At 36.1% G+C, this 20,442-nt stretch overlaps 1 protein-coding gene across 1 annotated transcript in view; it reads left to right on the top strand.

The window, feature by feature from the left end:
- The window catches only part of ELOVL7 (ELOVL fatty acid elongase 7), a 73,058-nt gene extending 52,870 nt beyond the window's left edge, over positions 1-20,188 (top strand). Inside the window, exons 3-8 of the mRNA XM_042987350.1 lie at positions 1,911-2,101; positions 5,644-5,724; positions 6,583-6,639; positions 9,018-9,123; positions 16,316-16,452; positions 18,281-20,188. Of these exons, the coding sequence (XP_042843284.1) occupies positions 1,911-2,101; positions 5,644-5,724; positions 6,583-6,639; positions 9,018-9,123; positions 16,316-16,452; positions 18,281-18,490 (782 nt within the window). The 3' untranslated portion in view covers positions 18,491-20,188. The remainder of the gene's footprint in view (positions 1-1,910; positions 2,102-5,643; positions 5,725-6,582; positions 6,640-9,017; positions 9,124-16,315; positions 16,453-18,280) is intronic.
- Positions 20,189-20,442: the final 254 nt, after the last annotated feature.

Below are 20,442 nucleotides of genomic sequence, written 5' to 3'. Positions count from 1 at the left end.
ATGTGGGGCTCGAACTCACAAGCCGTGTTAGATCATGACCTGAGCTGAAGTCAGACGGTCAACAGACTGAGCCACCCAGGTGCCCCTTTTAAGGTATTTTTAACTGCTAGTTTGGTCACTTTTTATACTTGATGCATTAAAATAATTACTCAAATTATTTATCCTGTAATAATAGCTCACATTATAAATAATAATAAGTTTGACTTTAATGTTTTTTTTCCTTTTCTACTTGAACATTTTAAATATATTAAGAATGCTTAGATTATATCAATTTTTCTATCAGTCTATATATATTGATCCTTTTTTTGTGGTCAATTGGTGTTAAGAAACTTGTGGGACAAGTCTGACATTTTTTCATTTTAAGATTTGTTGCTTCTTTCTTCATGCTTATAGAAATTTTGTTTATCCTTGCAATACAAGAACTGTACATACATCTGTATTTGTTTATTCATTAGTATTTACTTCCTGATACATGGTAAGTATTTTGACATAAAGATTAGTTTTGATTTTCATTTTTTCAGAAAAATATTTTATGATCTATTTGAATATTTTTCTGTTTTTCTCCTGTTCAGGAATACCTGTTATTTTTGCAAGTCCACTGTTGATTTGGCATATATATTTTTTTCTCAAATGCTTTTAAAAAATTTCATTATTGAAGTATAATTGACATACACTGTTATATTAGTTTTAGATATACAGGATATTAATTCAGCAGTTCTTTACATTACTCTACACTCACCATGATAAGAGTGGGTACCATCTGTCACCATTACAGCATTATTAACTATATTCCCTGTGCTGAACTTTTCATCTTAAAAGCACATTTTATCTTGAGTTGCAGTGTTTTAAAAAAATGTTTATTTATTTTGAGAGAGAGAGCACATGAGTGGGAGAAGGGCAAAGAGAGAGGGAGAGAGAGAATCCCAGGCAGGCTCCATGCTGTCAGCATAGAGCCCAGTGTGGGGCTCGATCTTAGAAACTGTGAGATTATGACCTGAGCCAAAGTCAGGAGTCTGATGCATAACTGATTGAGACACCCAGGTGCCCCTCAAGTTGCAATTTTTAACTGATCTAATTCTCCTGGTCTAGAATGAGCAGTGACCAGGTGAATTTCTCTTTACATGGTTATGAGGCCAATATAGTCCCCCCCCCCCAAATGTCAGGTTAGCTAGCCTATTTTGGACACCTAGTCCCACACTTTAAGTAGATAACGCTAAGGTCCCTTTCAGTTCTCTGATTCTGTGATACAGAATATATGGAAATGTCCCAGTTTCCTTGGGGAAAGAAGAAAGTCAAGAAACAGCAAACACAAGCATATTTTTATATATAAAAGAATATCTGGGTGGAGAAACTCTAAAATGTTGCTAGTGGTTATAGATGGATGGTGGAACTTTGCTGCATGTCCTCTGTTCCCCAGATCTACTCTGTATCCTGTGCTGGACCGTGAGGAACACAGTAGACTATATCCACAGGCTTACTCTCCTACCATCTGGTTCTGGTTGGTTTCAACCAATGGAGAACCCCAGGAAACTAGAAAGAGAGAGAGAGGAGAGTGGTATTGAGATGTTAATTCCCCAGTCACTTCCATAGTTGCCTTATGCTGGCCCATTCCCTCCACTGAAGGTCACAGCTCCTCTCCTGGAGGGCTTGTCCATTTGACTCCTGGGTTCTGGTAACCACTACCTGCCTCCCTTTGTCCTTTGAGGCCTGTGGTGGTAACAGCCCTACTCTTTTTACTCTTCAGTAGGAGCCCTACTCCTAGCCCTTACTCTTAGGCTTCCATAGACAGTAGTGATCATTGACCAAATAGTCTACTGTCAACATTAGGATCTAGGTGCTTGTTTAAGAAATGCTGGTTGCTGTCAGTTATTTCTTGGCTCAATGAATGTGCACTTGCATTTTGTTTTTAGATCCAAGAGTTGAAGACTGGCTCCTCATGTCCTCACCTCTGCCACAAACCATCATCCTGGGATTCTATGTCTATTTTGTCACTTCTCTAGGACCAAAGCTCATGGAGAATCGAAAACCCTTTGAACTCAAGAAAGCGATGATAACGTACAATTTTTCCATAGTGCTGTTTTCTATGTATATGTGTTATGAGGCAAGTGTCTTCAGTATTCCTAATGGGAGAATTTTGCCTGAGTCTTCCTGTTTTTCTGTCATTATATGTCTTGTTATAATTATAGTGATGACTCTTTGAGATTTAAGGAATTTTAGAATTTAGCTCACTAGAGCAGGTATTTGCCAAAAAAAATTGTTATGTATAGACTGGGTATAGAGGATCTCAATATACTCTACCTCACAAGTAGTGAGAAAAATTAACATTAAGTTTGGGGACTTGCACATACTTAGTCTTAATAGATGATTGAATGAATCCATACGTGTTAGTTTTCAGGAAACTCATACATGGAGAAATTAAGTAACTTACTCAAAGTAGCATAGCTACTGTAGTATTAGTGGAGGACCAATATTTGAATCCAGGTCTGTCTGACATCAGGAGCTCATCCTGACTTTGTAATGAGTTACCATCACCATGGTAGGAAGCTCTGACGAGCTGTAAGATGGTAGACTGTTTAGGTTCGATTTAGATGGGCCTTGTAGGGACAGGGAATTTAGACTCCTACAAAGCAGTACCTGAGGGAGTCTGTCCCTTAATTGTTACTTTGTTAATAAGAGAGATGAGGATCTTCCAGGACCCAAGAGTAGACTCATGGTTTCTCTCTCACCCACTCTGCTATTAACAACCTTCACCCAGCCTCACTTACCTGCTTTTCTGTGATTCCTTGCTTCTTTTCTAATACTGGCGGTCTCCCTCATCCTCTACTCCTTAGTTACTTCTTTGCAGCATAGCCTGTGCTTCCACAGAACTGGAACTCTCTAGGGCCCACCATGACCCCTCTGGCCCCTCTTGACACCATGACCTCTGCACATGCATCCCTCCCACCTGATTCCTGCTGCGAATCCACCTGATTGAGTCACCTTAAATCTGCTGGAGCCTCATTACCAGCCTCCCTGCAGTCTGGACTTACCTTGCTACCTTCTATTTCTTCTACTTTATTACCAAAATTAACTACAAGCTACCTTACTGTCCCTTCCGGATCATGAATAACTAAAAGGGAAAGAGTAATAGAGGTGGTCTAACCAGGTTATGAGAGATAGGAAATAACCTGTAGAGCCTATAAGAGAGTGACCTAGTAGCCAGGAGACCAGGGACCAGTTAGTACCAGTTATGCTACTAACCAGCTGCCTCATTTTGAGCAAGTTACTTAACCTCTCCGGGCCTTAATTCTCCTGTTTTACAGAGTCAGGATTAAACCAGATTGTCTCTCAGGTCCCTTTATGCTCTGTGTCTGATTGTGCCATTCAATGTGATATCCCCAAATACATTTCTCAGGAAGTAATTAAATTATAGCCAGTAAGTTTGGTTTCCTGTTTTAGCAATTGCAATGTAAAAGAAGTTTTGAAAATATCTGAATTTGGCAGTTTCTATCTCCCATTAATCACTCATACTAGAGTTACTTATGTGCCAATTTTGGGTTTATTACCTGCCAAATGAACATTATCACTCGTTCTTCTTAATTGCCTGAAATATAGACATATATGTCAGAAGTTTTGTAGACTGTTAAAATGTTCTTAATCTTAATATGAGGAAGGCGTTAGGCTTCACTCTGTCTTTAAACAAAGACTTTTGACAGCTGGTCAGGATGTCATCTCCAGAGCACCGAACACATGGTTTACTGGGTGTAGCACAATTGCATTAGGTCTACAGAGGAAACACCTCCACTAGGGATGTTAGGGAAAATATGAACAAGGTGAAAGGGAAGTACACCAGACTAAAGGATCCCACGTGCCTTATCGTGTAGTGATGGTTTTGAATGTGCTAATTACTTGGCACCAGTCAGACATTAATAGAGAGACACTGGTGAAGACCACCCAGGAGCCCATGTCACAGGGTTTCTCTTGTCCAGCTCAGTGTCTATTTGGGGTAGGGTATGGTGGAGAGCCAGCATCCCCATTTAGTAAGTGGACTTTCAGTTTTACTTGCATCAGTTAGAAGATAGTCTGAATGGAAGAGAATATGACACTCACTGACATCAGGATTTTGTACAACAGAATTAGCTGTTTTTGCACCACATTCCATTGTTCCCTTGAGGAAAAACTTATTGACTTGTTTTTGTAAGTTATTTTTCTCACTCTTAAAATATGTCTTATACTTTTGTGAATCTTAAGATAATCTTTTTTTAAGATTTCATAATTGACCAAGTTAAGAGTGAGATTAAATATCTTATGAATTAAGCTCGGAGTTGATATCAGAAAAGGATGGTATGATTTTGAACACCACAATCTAAACAGTTGTTTTAGCTCCTTTGTTTCTTTTTGTTTTTCACCATTAAAATATCATTCTGCTAATGCCTCATAAACTTTTGCCTTTAAAAATTAATTTATGATAAAGTTTTCATTTTAGCTTTAATAGTAACTAAAAGTAGAAATTTAAAATGTGCATTAATGGCAGAAACTGATGTAACCATTATACTGAAAAAGAAGGCATTTATTATACGGAAGAAGAAGATGCTGGCACTTGAGAGAATAGGATGTCAGAGATGAGCTGATCATATTGTGAGGATACTAAGTTAAGCCAACCATTTATATGTGCATTAATTTAAAATTAGAACCCTTGGATGAGCACTGGGTGTTGTATGGAAACCAATTTGACAATAAATTTCATATATTAAAAAAAACATACTAGAAAAAAAATAAAATAAAATTAGAGCCCTTAGCTTTTCATTTTCAGATACTGTTTCATTTTTTAAAATTTTATTAAAGTTTTTATTTGAATCAGATAGTGTTTTAAAAGAACTTCCCACCATCATACTAAAAGAATGTCCATATAAATCTTTGAATTGAGGTTCAGATAACAACAATAGGCTTTTTCTTCCCACCACTAGTCTATGATTCCTTAGTGGGTGTGCTGGAATTAAGGCATGCCAAATTGCACTCTTACTGATAACATTTTCCTCTCTTACTTGTTATGTGAATCCAAAGATGAACTGATCTCTGAGTCTTGTGTTTCATCAATCTTGATTTTAAGACCCACAGACTACCCCTTCACATTATACCCACTAGTGAAGGACAGGAAAATGCAGTTATGGCAACCCTCTTATGAGTACCGTGAGGAATCTTGGTTTGCCTATGTATTTTATTGACTAATTGAGAAGACTGGAAATCACCAGAAAGGACTGTTTTCAGACCCACTTATTCCCTTCAGAGTACACAAATACGCTAATGGGCATATATAGATGTACACACATGTACATATACTGACATATACCTACCAGTATTTGCTGTTGAGGCAAAACACTCCCAATGTTTTATTCTCCACCATATCAGAATAATCATCCTAAGAAATGGACACTTGAATATGAACACAGTTGATAGAAATAATAGATGACTGTACAATTTTGAAAATTCTTGTTGCTTTGACTATCAATTGAGTTGCTAGTTCTAACTGTTCTAGCCTGGCTTTCCCACTGACCTGAATGCTGGCTCAGCTGAGAATGTGGTGAGGAGGCACAGTCAAAACTACCTTTATTATAGCTGTTGAGCAAATGCTTCCTTCTTTAATATGCATGTGCTCTCTTACAGTTTGTGATGTCTGGCTGGGGTACAGGTTATTCATTTCGATGTGAAATTGTTGACTACTCACAGTCACCTTTAGCGCTGAGGGTAAGTTTCTCTTTGGAATATCTTGTAACTCAAATTAAATGTTAAAACTTCTGAGATTCTATTTTTTAACACTTAATATGAACTCAGAAGAAGTAAATGACTCATCTATCAGATTATATGTATTGAGAGAAAACTAAAAGTTATCAGAAAGAATCAAATGAAATCAGGTGTGTAGTTTTCTGTTAAATGAAAATTGGTAATTTTATTTTTTAACTTCCTGGACTTAAAAACGAATTCATATCTGGTTCCTCAAAAAAAGTAAAAATATAATTCCCATATGATCTGGCAATTCCATTTCTGGGTGTATACCTAAAAGAATTGAACACAGGGACTCAGGTATCTGTACTCCCCTGTTCATAGCAGCATTATTAACATGTCCACGGACAGATGAATGGACAAAGAAAACATGGCATATACATACAATGGGATATTATTCAGCCTTAGCAAAGATGGAAATTCTGACACATGCTATAACATGGATGAGCCTTGAGGGCATTATGCTAAGTGAAATAATCAAGGCACGAAAGGATAAATACCGTATGATTCTATTACATGTGGTGCCTAGAGTAGTCCAATTCAGAGACAGAAAGTAAAATGGTAGTTTTCTGGACCCATGGGTGGGAGGGGAGATCTTACTTAACAGGTACAGAGTCTCAGTTTTGCAAGATGAAAAGAATTCTCTGGATGGATGGTGGTATTGGTTGAGCAACAAAGTGAATGTACTAACTGCCACCAAGCTGAACACTTAAAAATGGTTAAAATGGTAAATTTGGTTATGTGTATTTTGCCAAATTAAAAAAATAAAATTTTCCTCTGTATAAAAATAAGATAAATTTGTATCTTTGTGTGTTTCTGCAGATGGTACGCACCTGTTGGCTTTATTACTTCTCCAAATTTATTGAGCTATTAGATACTGTGAGTATGTGGTCACCACATTTGGTAAATGTTTGATGTCTCAATGGAAGCAATAAACTGCTAGAGTTCAGTTGTTGTCTGATAACTTTGGTTATCTCTGTACTTCAGGCAGAACTCCTATTATCTCTTACCTTTTATTATCAGTAATTTTAGAGAATAGATAGGATAAGCTTTTTTTTTTTTTTCTGGTCTTTTGCAAATTCCAAAAGGTTTTTTTATGTATCTACTGCCTGATTAGGATAAGCACATAACTGTCATATACATTGCAAAACTGTGTATCTTTATGGAGATGGATGACAGGTGTTTTGGGAAGCAAGCTCAGGAATCAAAGAGCAGAAAACATTTTACCTTGGGTTCTGCCAATGTAAAGCAAAGCACTCTGTCATCCATATTCCTTTAAGAGGATAAATGCTTCATAATTCTTAAACATAAATTAGGATATCATCCCTGGGGTAACAGTAATTTTGGTAATATCAAAACTATCTCCAGCTGCCATTCTGAAGTTCATGCTTACTAGGTGTTCTCTCTTCCCACATAAGATCCTTTGAAGATCCTTTGAATTTGGATGACTGGGCTCTGGGAGAAGCAAGTGCCATGGAGTAGGGTACATGATGAGAGGAGAATGCTGTGTACTTCTGTTTTCAGAGTAGCTTAGGAAAGCTGGATATTTATCATATCTTTGGGATATGTGGGTCTTAGTTATCTGGAACCAGTTCTGTCTGTCTAAGACAGACAAGTGTGTTCTATCTTCAGAGTACATACAAATATGTTTCTTGTAGCAAATCTCAACATGCTTCACCTTCTCACCTGAACAATCACATAATGTTGGAATTGGAAAGGACTTTAGTGAGCATAGCATACAGTAGTTCTCAAACTTGGGCATGCATTAGAATTGCCTAGAGGGCTTGTTAAAAACACAGATGCCTGCACCCCACCCCTAGAGTTTCTCATTTGCTAGGTCCTATGTTGGCCTCAAGAATTGCATTTGTTTTAAGTACTCAGGTGACGTTATTGCACCCCACCCCTAGAGTTTCTGATTTGCTAGGTCCTATGTTGGCCTCAAGAATTGCATTTCTTTTAAGTACTCAGGTGATGTTATTGCTGTTGGCCTAGGGTCCACACTTTGAGACCTCTACTGTAGTTCAGTGGTTCTCAGCCTTCATGAGGCTGAGGCAAGAGGATTAACTGCATTAGAAAACAACAACAACAACAACAACAACAACAACAACAACAACAAAAACCTGGGTCCCACCTCCAGAGATTTGGTGCCAGATGGTCTATAGTTAGAAACTAGGCATGGCTGTTTTTGAAAAGCTTCTTGGACATTGGCATATACAGCCAGGGTTGAGAACCACTAATCTGGTTCAGAGCCCTCAATCTGAAAGTAAATTGAAGCCAGGAAGGTAAGTAATTTACCCGGAGGAATGCTGCTACTGTCTGGGGTCAGGGTCCCAGATAGCTGGTTTGGGGCTTTTCCGTTGCACCATGCTGCCTTCTTCCATGTGCATAATAAGCAAATGCTTCTCGGCCTCATTTTTTTCTGCTTTGCATGTTCTCAGTTCCACGTTCCACAAAAAAACTGTTGGTGCCTCTGTGTTCTTCCCTGAACCACATTTTTCAAATACTACTATGGATACTTTTTTTGCGCTGCTCTGTTTAGCCTGTATTTAGAAGTCTGACTCAATACTGGTATTCTGAATTTTCAGTATTTTTTGAACATTTAATTCTGCTCTTGAATTTAAATTTCCCCCTGCTTTTGCCTGCCTTTTCTCCTCTTTGTTTGTAGAGTTTCTGCAAACCGCGGGTGCATTCAATCTGGATGGTGCCTTTGCTGCTCTTCTCATTTTTCCTAGGCTACTTTTTTTTTTCCTCCATCCTGTTTCTATAAAACCCCTCAAGTTTTTCCCTTTTCATCTTTATCTACTAATAATATGCTAACTTTTGATTTGTTGCAAGTCCTCTTTCAGTTTGCTTAATCCCTTATCTAAATTAGTAGGATGTGTCTTAAGAATTGAGACTCTCTGCTTTCCCATGTACTTCAAAATCCACGTGGATGTTTTCCTGCCAATAATAATTCTTTCAATATTCTTTGGCCATGTTCTTCACTTTCCATTTTTTATTTTAAAATCTGCATTCAATTTCTTTAACAACTTTTTATTGATTCTCCCATGACTAGGCATCATACCAAAGTTCCTTCATACTAATGAGCTTTTGAGCTACCCCTTGGAGAATCAGCTGCTTCTGTGAGCATTCTCTAAGGCAGCCCTTTCAGTGCAAGTGATGATGGGAAATAGTTTGTATTTTGCCAATATTTTTGTAACAGTAGATATATCATTGCATGATTTTGTATGAACTTGATTTTTTTAAAATTATTTCAGATCTTTTTTGTTCTGCGTAAGAAAAATAGCCAAGTGACTTTCCTGCATGTCTTCCATCATACCATCATGCCATGGACCTGGTGGTTTGGAGTCAAATTTGCTGCAGGTAGCCAAGGGAGATTCGGGATCATGTGTAATGAGCGATTACATTTTTGTATATTGTAAACACAAATTCTGTCCTGAAATGTGATTTAGAAGAAACTCAAAACATCAAAGAATTAATTTGGTCAAACTTCTGACTTTCATTATTACCTGAAACATAAACTTTTAACCTAGATCCCTCCTCCACCCTCCCCTCTTTAGATACACATGACTTTTAGGTATAGTCTTCTACTCATATCCTTTAGTTGTTTTGTTTGGATTTTACTCTTTCCCCAGATAGTTCTTTTAAATGTCATTAACTAAATAAAAACAAAAAAAAAATGGTACAAGCTTTAATTTCATAGATATATAGATAAATACTCCTAATTGTTTCCAGGAAGTTAGAATGTTGATCTCAAGTTCTAGTCTTTTTTGCATTCACATTTCATCCCCTACCAATTCTGTAAAGATGTGTCAAATTGTGGTTGTCTAAACTTTGTTAAACATCCCACCATATTAAAGGATATTATTTTGATATTTTTTCAAGTTAAAAGTACTTTAAAACAAAAGCTTGGCAAACAGATTCTTGTTCATTTGGTTTTCATTTTATGCTTCTGAACATCTAGAATCGGAAAAAACAGATTAAGTAATTTTACCCTCTCATAAAGTATTAAATAAATGATACCCCCAAGGATATACACGTATTAGCAAAAATTGGTTGGGAGATTTATTTACGTGAGTTTATTAAATTTAAGAAGTCTTCGAGTTAGATAATACTTTAAAATTTCTGCAAATAGCTCACCTCTATTATGCATTCTGACTTTGTATGACTAAAAAGAGAAACCACATTTGAGGAACTCTTCTTTGAGTTTTAGAGTCTGTAGGCATAGGGAAAAATCTGCATATCTTGTAACAGGAGAGGGTATGAATAAGCTAGTGGCATGAAAGAGATACCAGAACCTAAAGAAGCCAGAGGGCTGTCTCTACCATGGCCTTTGGGCATCAGATTTTCCAATATGTGAAGTATTTCTTTGCCCCAAACTGGCATTTATGTGTCACAGATTTTTAAAAAGTGAAAGTCACTGTTTTTTCTTATAATGTGTGTAAAAATGTAACTCATTATAATAAGATAGTCTCTTCTGTGTCCATTTCATAAATCAAGGATAGCTATATTACTTAGTCTCCATTATTATCCTTAACTTCATATGTTTTTGTTTTCTCTCACATGCATATCAGTTCTTTGAATAGGATTTTCATTGACATTTCATTTGTGTTGGCCAAAAATTAAAAAATACCATCCATTAATAAAATGGTTATGAATTCTTGTGTATATATAATTGTGAAATTCAAATGGTATCAAGGGACATTTAGCTCATCTTCTCTTTTCAGCAGTTTGACTCCAAAATTATCAGAAATAGGTATTTATTTTATTTTAAAGTATGCTAGCAAAAGTTCTTTCACACCCTTATAATTTATTTATGCAGATTTCTTCTCTGAGACTAGAGTGTTACATCACAACACTGAAAAATAAATATAAATTTAAAAAAGATTGGGAGGAAGTACCTCAAAATACAGTGATTTAGAAATAGTGCACAAAAAGTGGTTTCCCTCTCCACCTTTATCCTTCTCTGTTTTTTCTAAATTGAATATCTGTTGGTTCTATAATGGAGAAAATGGACTTTATTTGAAGAACAGAGTTGAGCAGTTGTTTTCCTAGATTATCTAGAGTGATTTTTTTTTGAATTTTTAAAAAAATTTATTTAAATCCCAGTTAGTTAACATATAGTGTAATACTGATTTCAGGAGTAGAATTCAGTGATTCATCACCTACATAGAACACCCAGCGCTCATCCCAACAAGTGTCCTCCTTAATGTCCATCACCCATTTATCCTATCTCCCCACTCAGCACCTGTCCAGCAATCCTCAGTTTGTTCTCTGTATTTAAGAGTCTCTTATGGTTTGCCTCCCTCTCTCTTTTTATCTTATTTTTCCTTCCCTTCTCTTATGTTCATCTGTTTTGTTTCTTAAATTCCACATATGAGTGAAATCATATGATATTTATCTCTCTCTGACTAACTTATTTCGCTTTAGGATAATACATTCTAGTTCCATCTATGTTGTTAAAAGTGGCAAGATTTCATTCTTTTTGATTGCCAAGTAATATTTTGGTGTGTGTGATATATATATATATATATATATACACACATACACATATATACATACACACACACACACACACACACATACACACACCACATCTTTACCCATTCATTAGTTGGTGGATATTTGGGCTCTTTCCATAATTGCGCTGTTGTTGATAGCGCTGCTATAAACATTGGGGTGCATGTGCCCCTTCGAATTAGCATTTTTTTATCCTTTGGATAAATACCTCTAGTAGTACAATTGCTGGGTTATAGGGTAGTTTTATTTTTAATTTTTTGAGCAACCTCCATACTGTTTTTCAGAGTGGCTGCACCAGTTTGCATTCCCACCAGCAGTGTAAGTGTTCCCCTTTCTCCACATCCTTGCCAACATCTGTTGTTTCCTGAGTTGTTAATTTTAGCCATGCTGACAGGTGTCAGGTGGTATCTCATTGTGGTTTTGATTTGTATTTCCCTGATGATGAGTGACGTTGAACATCTTTGCACATGTCTGTTAGCCATCTGGATATCTTCTTTCAAAAAGTGTGTGTTCGTGTCTTTTGCACATTTCTTTGCTGGATTATTTGAGTTTGATAAATTCTTTATAGATTTTGGATACTAACCCTTTATCTGATATGTCATTTGCAAATATCTTCTCCCATTCTGTCTGTTGCCTTTTACTTTTGTTGATTGTTTCCTTCGCTGTACAGAAGCTTTTTATCTTGATGAGGTCTCAATAGTTCATTTTTGCTTTTGTTTCCCTTGCCTCTGGAGACATGTCTAGTAAGAAGTTGCTGCAGCCAAGGTCAAAGAGGTTGTTTTCTCCTCTGGGATTTTGATGGTTTTGTGTCTTACATTTAGGTCTTTTATCCATTTTGAGTTTATTTTTGTGTATGGTGTAAGAAAAGGGTTTCAGATTCATTCTTCTGCATGTCGCCGTCCAGTTTTCCCACTACCGTTTGCTGAAGAGACTGTCTTTTTTCCATTGGATATTCTTACCTGCTTTGTCAAAGACTAGTCAGCCATACATGTGTAGGTCCATTTCTAGCTTCTCTGTTCTGTTCCTTTGATCTGTGTTTCTGTTTTTGTGCCATTACCATACTGTCTTGATGATTACAGCTTTGTAATATAGCTTGAAGTCCAGAATTACGATGCCTCCAGCTTTGGTTTTCTTTTTTTTAATATTACTTTGGCTATTTGGGACCTTTTCTTGTTCCATCCAAATTTTGGAATTGTTTGTTCTAGCTCTGTGAAGAATGTTGGGTTTTTTTTGATAGGGATGGCATTGACTATGTAGATTGCTTTGAGTAGTATCAACATTTTAACAATATTTGTTCTTCCAATCCATGAGTGTGGAATGTTTTTACAGTTCTTTGTGTCTTCTACAATTTCTTTCATAAGCTTTCTGTAGTTTTCAACGTATAGATCTTTTACCTCTTTAGCTAAGTTTATTTCTAGTTATTTTATGGTTTTGGTGCTATTGTAATTGAGATCGATTCCTTGATTTCTCCTTCTCCTACATTATTTGTGTATAGAAATGTCATAGATTTCTGTACATTGGTTTTATATCCTGCTACTTTGCTGAATTCATATATTAGTTCTAGCAGTTTTTTGGGTGAGCCCTTTTCTAAAGTGTATCTTTGAAGGGGAGCCTGGGTGGCTGTCGGTTAAGCGTCCGACTTCGGCTCAAGTCATGATCTCACATTTCATGAGTTCAAGCCCTGCATCGGGCTCTGTGCTGACAGCTCAGAGCCTAGAGGCTGCTTCGGATTCTGTGTCTCTCCCTCTCTCTGCCCCTCCCCTGCTTGTGCTCTCTCTCTGTCCCTCAAAAAAATGAATCAATGTTAAAAAAATAAATAAATAAATAACAAATCACAGATTTTTAAAAAAAGTATATCTTTGAGTCCATTGATAGGCTTCCATTTCTAAACAAGTATTGCTTTTGATAATGAAATTTTAAAAAAGAAATTCCTGTTTTTCAATGTTACCCTATTTATGGACATTGAACACTTTGTAGTGGGTTCGTTGTCCACACCTTAATCCCCCTTCTGCTTTACAAAATGCAAATACTTTCTTCTCTCTTATACATTCCCTAAGTTGGCATTTCCATTCAGTCTTGCATGTGGAATTTAGTAAACACTTGTACACCTATATCTACTTAGTGACAAGTACAGTGATAAGAGCTGAGATGCTTCCAGAAATGTGGTTTGGCATTGACTTTCATTCCTAGAATGAAACTGTTCAGTTTAAACTGTTCTTTCAAAAACTTGAGCACAGCTGATCTCTATCTAGTATTTAATTTCCTGTTTGCCTGTTGTACACTTCTCTGGCATAACAGCAATCCAACTTTTCTTTGGAATATGATAAAACGTTTCTCTGGCAGGTTTTTATATTCATTATGCACATATTCCCTTCCAGAGATATGTAGAGCTGTGATAATTACCCAGGTGATTCCTTTATTTTTCTAATCCAAAGGAATAAAATGTGATGGCACTAACTGTAATTCATTCTGAGATGTTAGCTTTTCAAAACTATTGTAAAGAAGAAAGCAAGCTTAGAAAATACTTTATTAGGAAAGCCTTCCAAGAAAATAAGTTAATTTTGATGGCTGATTTTGATGAGTAACCCTTACTAAACACTGTTAATTATGTTAGTGCTTTATTAAATTCCTGTCCATGGGATCCTCATTTTAGGACATTTAAATGGTGAAAGATTCTGAATGGAAAATAGTCTTCTAACAAAAAATGGGAGAGGTGTCTTAATGAGAAAGGCTCTGATGTAGATTGTTAATCAAAGGTGAAATAGGTTTCCTGTCTGTTTGTATAATCAGGAGACACAAATGGAATTGAGAAGTATTTGGCATATGCCTGTTAAGCAGCTTGACTCCTAACCTATCAGAAATAGACAACTATTATATTTTTAAATCACCTCAGAAAAGGTGTTTTCACACCACTATAGTTTATTTATTCAAGTTTATTTTGGGAAAAAAGACCAACCTAAATGTAAATAATAAAAGGTGGGAGGTTGTTGATAAGCTGCATTAATTCAGTTTCTTCTGACTTGAAATTTATGATAATTAAAGAATTGGCTGAAATTTTATTTACTCTAGTAAGGGAAAGTTTATGAAGCATAGTATAGCAGAAATGAGGCATGGGGGAAGTATTTAAATTACTCAAAAATATTTATTTTATTTAAAAAAGGTTAAAGGAATATTTTAGCAGTGGTAGTATCCAGAAGTATCTAAAATTTCTCTGATTATGAGTGATTATTAAGTCATTAGTTTCTACTATGCAACAATTTTTGTTTTGCTTTAAAATTTCTGGAATACATAATGCTTATGAATTTGGTCCTTTTTCTAATGTAATTGTTCCACATTTGTGAGGTTTTGTTTTATTTCTGGAATTAAATAATACTGGAATAGGGGCACATAAATGGCTCAGTTGATTAAGTGTCTGACTCTTGGTTTTGGCTCAGGTCGTCATCTCACAGTTTGTTGGTTCAAGCCCCACGTGAGGCTCTGCACTATCAGTGCAGAACCTGCTTGGGATTCTCTCTCTCTCTCTCTCTCTCTCTCTCTCTCTCTCTTTCCGCCCCTCCCCCATTCATGCTGTCTCTGTTTCTCTCGAAAACAAACTAAAAAAAAAAAAAAAGAGTAATGGAATAAAGAAAGTGGAATATTTTCGAGAAAAATTTAAATCTCAGATCAGCATCACTAAGCTGAATCAGGCTATACATAAAGAATGCAGCTTCTTCTAGATGGTCCGTCTTAGGAAAGATGCCAGGGAAGAGTTTTTTTTTCATTTTTTGCCCCTACTATCAGCTCATCACCTTGTTACCCCTTCCACTACTACAGGTCCAGCTAAAGACAATTGAAATGATCTTTGCTTCTGTTCTCCAAGGATTTTTTGCTTCAACTCTAACTTGAATAGGACCAGTAGGAGATATAGTGGTTAGAAGAAGAAAACCAAGATAAGAAGGCACAATTGATAATAATCAAATGGAAGCGGTAATCAAAGATGACTTAACAATTAATAAATGTTTATTTTGTAAAAACAATTATTTTTAAATAACTAAGGCAAACCTAGCTTAGCCTACTGATGAAAGCCATTGGTTTTACTGCCAAAGTTTTGTAGCACGGGAGAATGGATTGTGATGAATTCATACAGTGTAATACTATAATACTGCACAGAAGTAAGAAAGCAAACTACTAATATACATAGCAACATGGATAAATTCTTAAAAACATTATGTTGATTGAAAGAGAGTAGGCTTGGGGCACCTGGGTGGCTCGGTCGGTTAATCGTCCGACTTCGGCTCAGGTCATGATCTCATGGCTTGTGAGTTCGAGCCCCGTGTCGGGCTCTGTGCTGACAGCTCGGAACCTGGAGTCTGCTTAGGATTCCATGTCTCCCTCTCTCTCTGCCCCTAACCCACTCGCATTCTGTCTCTGTCTCTCTCAAAAATAAATAAACATTAAAAAAAAGAAAGTAGTCTCAAAATCTGTTGTATAATTCTATTTATATGAAGTTTAATAAAAGGCAGAACTATAGTTTTAGCATAAAGGTTACTTTGGGAGGGGTATATTCTTGGAAGGGGGACATAGGAATATATGTGATGTTGGAAATAGTCTATCTAGACTTTGGTGATGGTTATGTGGGGTGTATACCTATGTAAAAAAATCATCAAATTATACACTTAGGATTAATGTATTTGTGTACATATGTCAACCCTCACTAAAAAAATGAATTTGATTACTATTATTTAGCATATGCCATGTTAAAAAAGTAACACAGCTTAATTTGTTAAAGTATATCCAAATTATAAGACCATCTTAAGGTTAAGATATAACAATAGACATGCTAATTTATTTTTAAAGTTTTGCATCTTGTATTTTACTGAATGAATGTATTATCCAGTTCCCTCTAATTTAGTAGCTGTTTAACAAGATTTATGTTTTGGATGCATTTCTTTCTACTAAAATTAAAGAAATATTTATTCTAAAAATCTCAATTTAGACAAAATGAGTCTCGTTTTAAGGAACAGTGCCCCCATTTTATAATAATTTTATTTTCCAGGTGGTTTGGGAACTTTCCATGCCTTTCTAAATACAGCTGTACATGTTGTTATGTATTCATACTATGGGCTATCTGCATTGGGACCAGCCTTCCAGAAGTATTTGTGGTGGAAAAAATATTTGACATCATTACAGCTTGTGAGTAATTAATTTTCTTTAAAATCAGATACAAAACTAAATTGCAGTCATTCCTCTTCCCTATGAATCAGGATAGTAACTAAATAAAGAAGTTACAAAACAATAGGGATATAGTGTGTCTGGCTCCTATGTTGCATCCTGTCCTTATCCTTTTCCTGTAGTTTAAACTTTTGTCAAGAACTGTGTTGAAAATGAAGTGTATTTGGTAGCCGAGAAGCTCAGTTGAACCATAATGTGTATCTTTATGCCATCTTTATACTATTTCTGCTTTTATATTAAATAAATATAGTTATGATCAAGATGATCTCAAAGTTATTTGACCCACAGTAGGCATAATATTAAATTAGAAGTTAGAAATTCCGTATTCTAGATCTAAATGACTTTGAGGGAGGGAATGTAACTTTGAGAGCATTAAAGATGTAGAGTGATGGTATAATAAATATACTGACAAAGTTGACAACAGTCTAAATAACCAAGTATAAGGAAATAGTGAAATAAATTTTTTTAATTCTTACTTTGGGACATTATGAAATCAAGAAAATTATTCACAATTGTTTTCTTTTTAAGAATTTTTTTCTGACTGTAAAGTAATATATGCTCATTGCAGAGAAATTAAAACATCTAAATAGCTTGTCTTTTCTATACTTATATATGTACACTTGTGTGATTTGCACTATACTGCGTATACAACTTTATATTGGGCTTTTTGCACTTAACATTACTCTTAAATGTTGTAAAAAATGTTAAAAAATAATGTTTAATTTAATAATAATTCATATAGAAAAAAGAATAGACATTTGTTTATTACTATTTCAAACATGTTGGTTATACACAAACACACCTACATCGAATGTTGAGGGTGTCACTTAAGCTTCCTAAGGTTTCATCTTCTTGTCTGAAAAATGAGAGGGATAGCTACTGCACAGGAATGTCATGAAAGTTCATTCAGATAAGGCAAGGAAAGTTGATGATGATAATAAAAGAAACTGTGTGAAAATCTTAACGATGGTTACAACTGGATAGTTTATAGGTAATTGTTATTTATTTGTATGGATAAATGTTTACTTTTCTAAAATTCCCTCAGAACTCATGTTGCCTTTTAATCTGGAGAAGAAAGCTATCCAAAAAATCTGAACATTAGCCTGGAAGTGTTCCTCTTTAGACTGTGTATAATGTTCTGGGACAAAGAGCCCTTGGGCGTCACTAGAACGGTGATCAGTAATGTTTCACTCCTTACAGATTTTCTCCTGCCATTGGCAGGATATATTTTTATCTATGACTGTGGATGACAGGTGGCAGATATAAGGACTCAGAGATGCTTTGGCTCCTACAAAATTGCTGGGGCTGTAATTAGAATGTTTGTAGTTCCCCAAAATTGAAATACCTTGTCTAACAGCAAGACAGAATATTTGAATTGAAATTATTTTAGAAATAGTAAGACCATAAGATAGTGGTTCCTTGTGCATTTCCTCAGTCGAGGACTCAAGTCAGAGACGTGCCAAGAAAACCTGCTCTGATGGTCCTTCCTCTGGGTACAAAAGGCCTCTTGCACCTCACAGCTCCAGGGCATTTACATGGGGCCCCGCTCGAGTTATAGAGTTTGGCAGGACTGCATAGTGGTTCCCAATTCCAGTCTGGATTCTGACACTGTCCTACCCACTCTCACATCCATGGAGGGCAGATAGATTTAAAGATAAAATTCCCTACCCAGCAGTCCGCTAGATGTGGTTGGAGAGTGTTTAAACATAAGCAGCCAAAGAATGCATTAGATAATTGCTCCATTGTGACTTCATATCTGAATAATATTTTTCATTCTTTCATCTCTTAGGCCCAGTTCATTATTGTCACTATCCACATAGGCCAGTTCTTTTTCATGGAGGATTGCAAGTACCAGTTTCCAGTCTTTCTGTACATCATTATGAGTTATGGGTGCATCTTTCTGCTGCTCTTTCTCCATTTTTGGTACCGTGCTTACACCAAAGGTCAGAGGCTGCCCAAAACTGTGAAAAATGGAGTCTGCAAAAACAAAGACCACTGAAATGCAAACACAACATGAATCTATGAATGAGACTGGTATCTTACTTTCCTTGACAATCAAGAGCTATTTCCATGTGAAGTGCATTTTGTATATTTTTCAAAACCAAGAGCTTGTATTTTTATGATAAGTTATTGGGGTTTCTGATATTTGAGAGCCCAAAGCTCCCAGATAACAGACCTCTGATAATTAGAGCCTAAAGCAGGCGGTTTTTCAGCAGCTTTTAAATCTAATCTAAAGGTTTTATTTAATACATTTTGTTATAGTGAAAGGAGGATATGAAACAGTATAGTACTTTTCAAAGAAGTCCGGTATAGATGAGAAATATCGTTAGATATTTTGAGCATGGACAGAGTTCTGTGCCATACAATAGATTCCTTCTGCCAGGTCTGAAAACCTCTAACTGTGGGCGCTGGCTTTGTTGCTTGTTGATTATATTCAGAAGAGTATATATACCCTGGAGTTAAACTCCCATTGTAAAGAGCTAACACTGGTGAACGTGAAGTGAATTTTTGATAAGTCGTTATTTCATACCACTAACAATTTTTAATGGATCTCTTTTGAAGCTGCCACCAGTTTTGCTGATAGGACTTCCCACAGCACTTTTGTTGTATCAACTGTTCGAAAGCAACAGTAATTTTGGTTAGTACATTGATGCACTTGACACTAAGTTTACGTTAATATTTTGAAAACAAGGTGATTTGTTCTGTGGCTTGATGAGCACTGTGCTATTACTGTTTTGCAATTAACTTTATGTATTTCTGGAAAGAGGTGAAATACTTCTGGAAAAGTATTCTGTAGTTCAATGGGAAAAATCGGTTTTCTGTTGTATTGTAATGTCACTTTCTCATGTTGTCCTGGTTTAAAGGATCATCCTGGTTAAATGTGTATTGGCTAGATGTGTGAACGTTCACATCATTGGCACGCTGCAGGTACCCTTAATCATAAGTGATTTTAGACCACCTGTTATTCCCAGTTTCCAGAGATGGGTTGCAGTCATGAGTAAAGAAGCCCAAGGCAAATGATGGCACAGAAGTTCTCCAGGGAATTTTTGGTTCTGGAGGCTTTCTTAATAAAGAGAGAAAGAGAACTTGTTTAATAGTTGTTATAGATACAGTGCATGGGAAAGTGTTTCCCAGAAGTATGAATTCTTCAATAGCCTGGATTTCTTTTTTTTCAAACCTATAAACTCTATAATGAAGACCTGAAATTCATTTTGCCTACTTTTGTTTCTTCACGGATATTACTTCCTAAAATTCTCTTGTTCTCACTTTTTCTTGGTGGCAAACCCAAACTACTGGTCGATAGAGTTTTGCCCCAGAAACAATGATATTTGCACATTTCTGAATTTCTCCCTATTTTTTTCTTTTTTGTTATATTTATAGTTGAATTTGAAGGGCTGCCTATGCCTGTATGACTTTAAACAATTAGTACTTATGGGATGGGCCTCAGTTGTGTAACACAGTGCTAGCATTGTATAGCAAACCTGAGTTTTTCCTCACTGTAAGCTCCTGTAGTTCAGTTTGTCCCCCCAGGCCACTAATCTATACCATGGCCTCTTCTCTTAAACTTGCCAGGTTTACACTTGCCTTTAAATGACCTTTACTGATTTCACTTGCTTATAATTTGAGAAGATGAGAGCTGATAAATGGGGGAAATAACTTGTTTTTCTTAAATAAAGAACAAAGGACAGAAAGCAGAGCTAAAGGAGCAGCTATAATTTATTTCTCTGAGGGCCTCAGGATTCCTTCAGTGTTTTCCTGTTTGGACTTTTCATATCCAACCTGTGCTAAAAAGAGACCATGTAGTAGGTACTGTTACACATGCACACAATTCCCAAGGACCCAAGTAGGGAAAAGACCAAAAGGAAGCACAAATACAAGACGAAACAGGAGAGTTTGGTTTTCATAATACTTTCCATCCTGCATTGTACAACCTCTCCTAACCTGCCTATA

Source organism: Panthera tigris, chromosome A1 (assembly GCF_018350195.1).
Source record: "Panthera tigris isolate Pti1 chromosome A1, P.tigris_Pti1_mat1.1, whole genome shotgun sequence".
Classification (NCBI taxonomy): Eukaryota; Metazoa; Chordata; class Mammalia; order Carnivora; family Felidae; genus Panthera; species Panthera tigris.
This window is presented reverse-complemented; position numbering and strand designations above follow the sequence as displayed.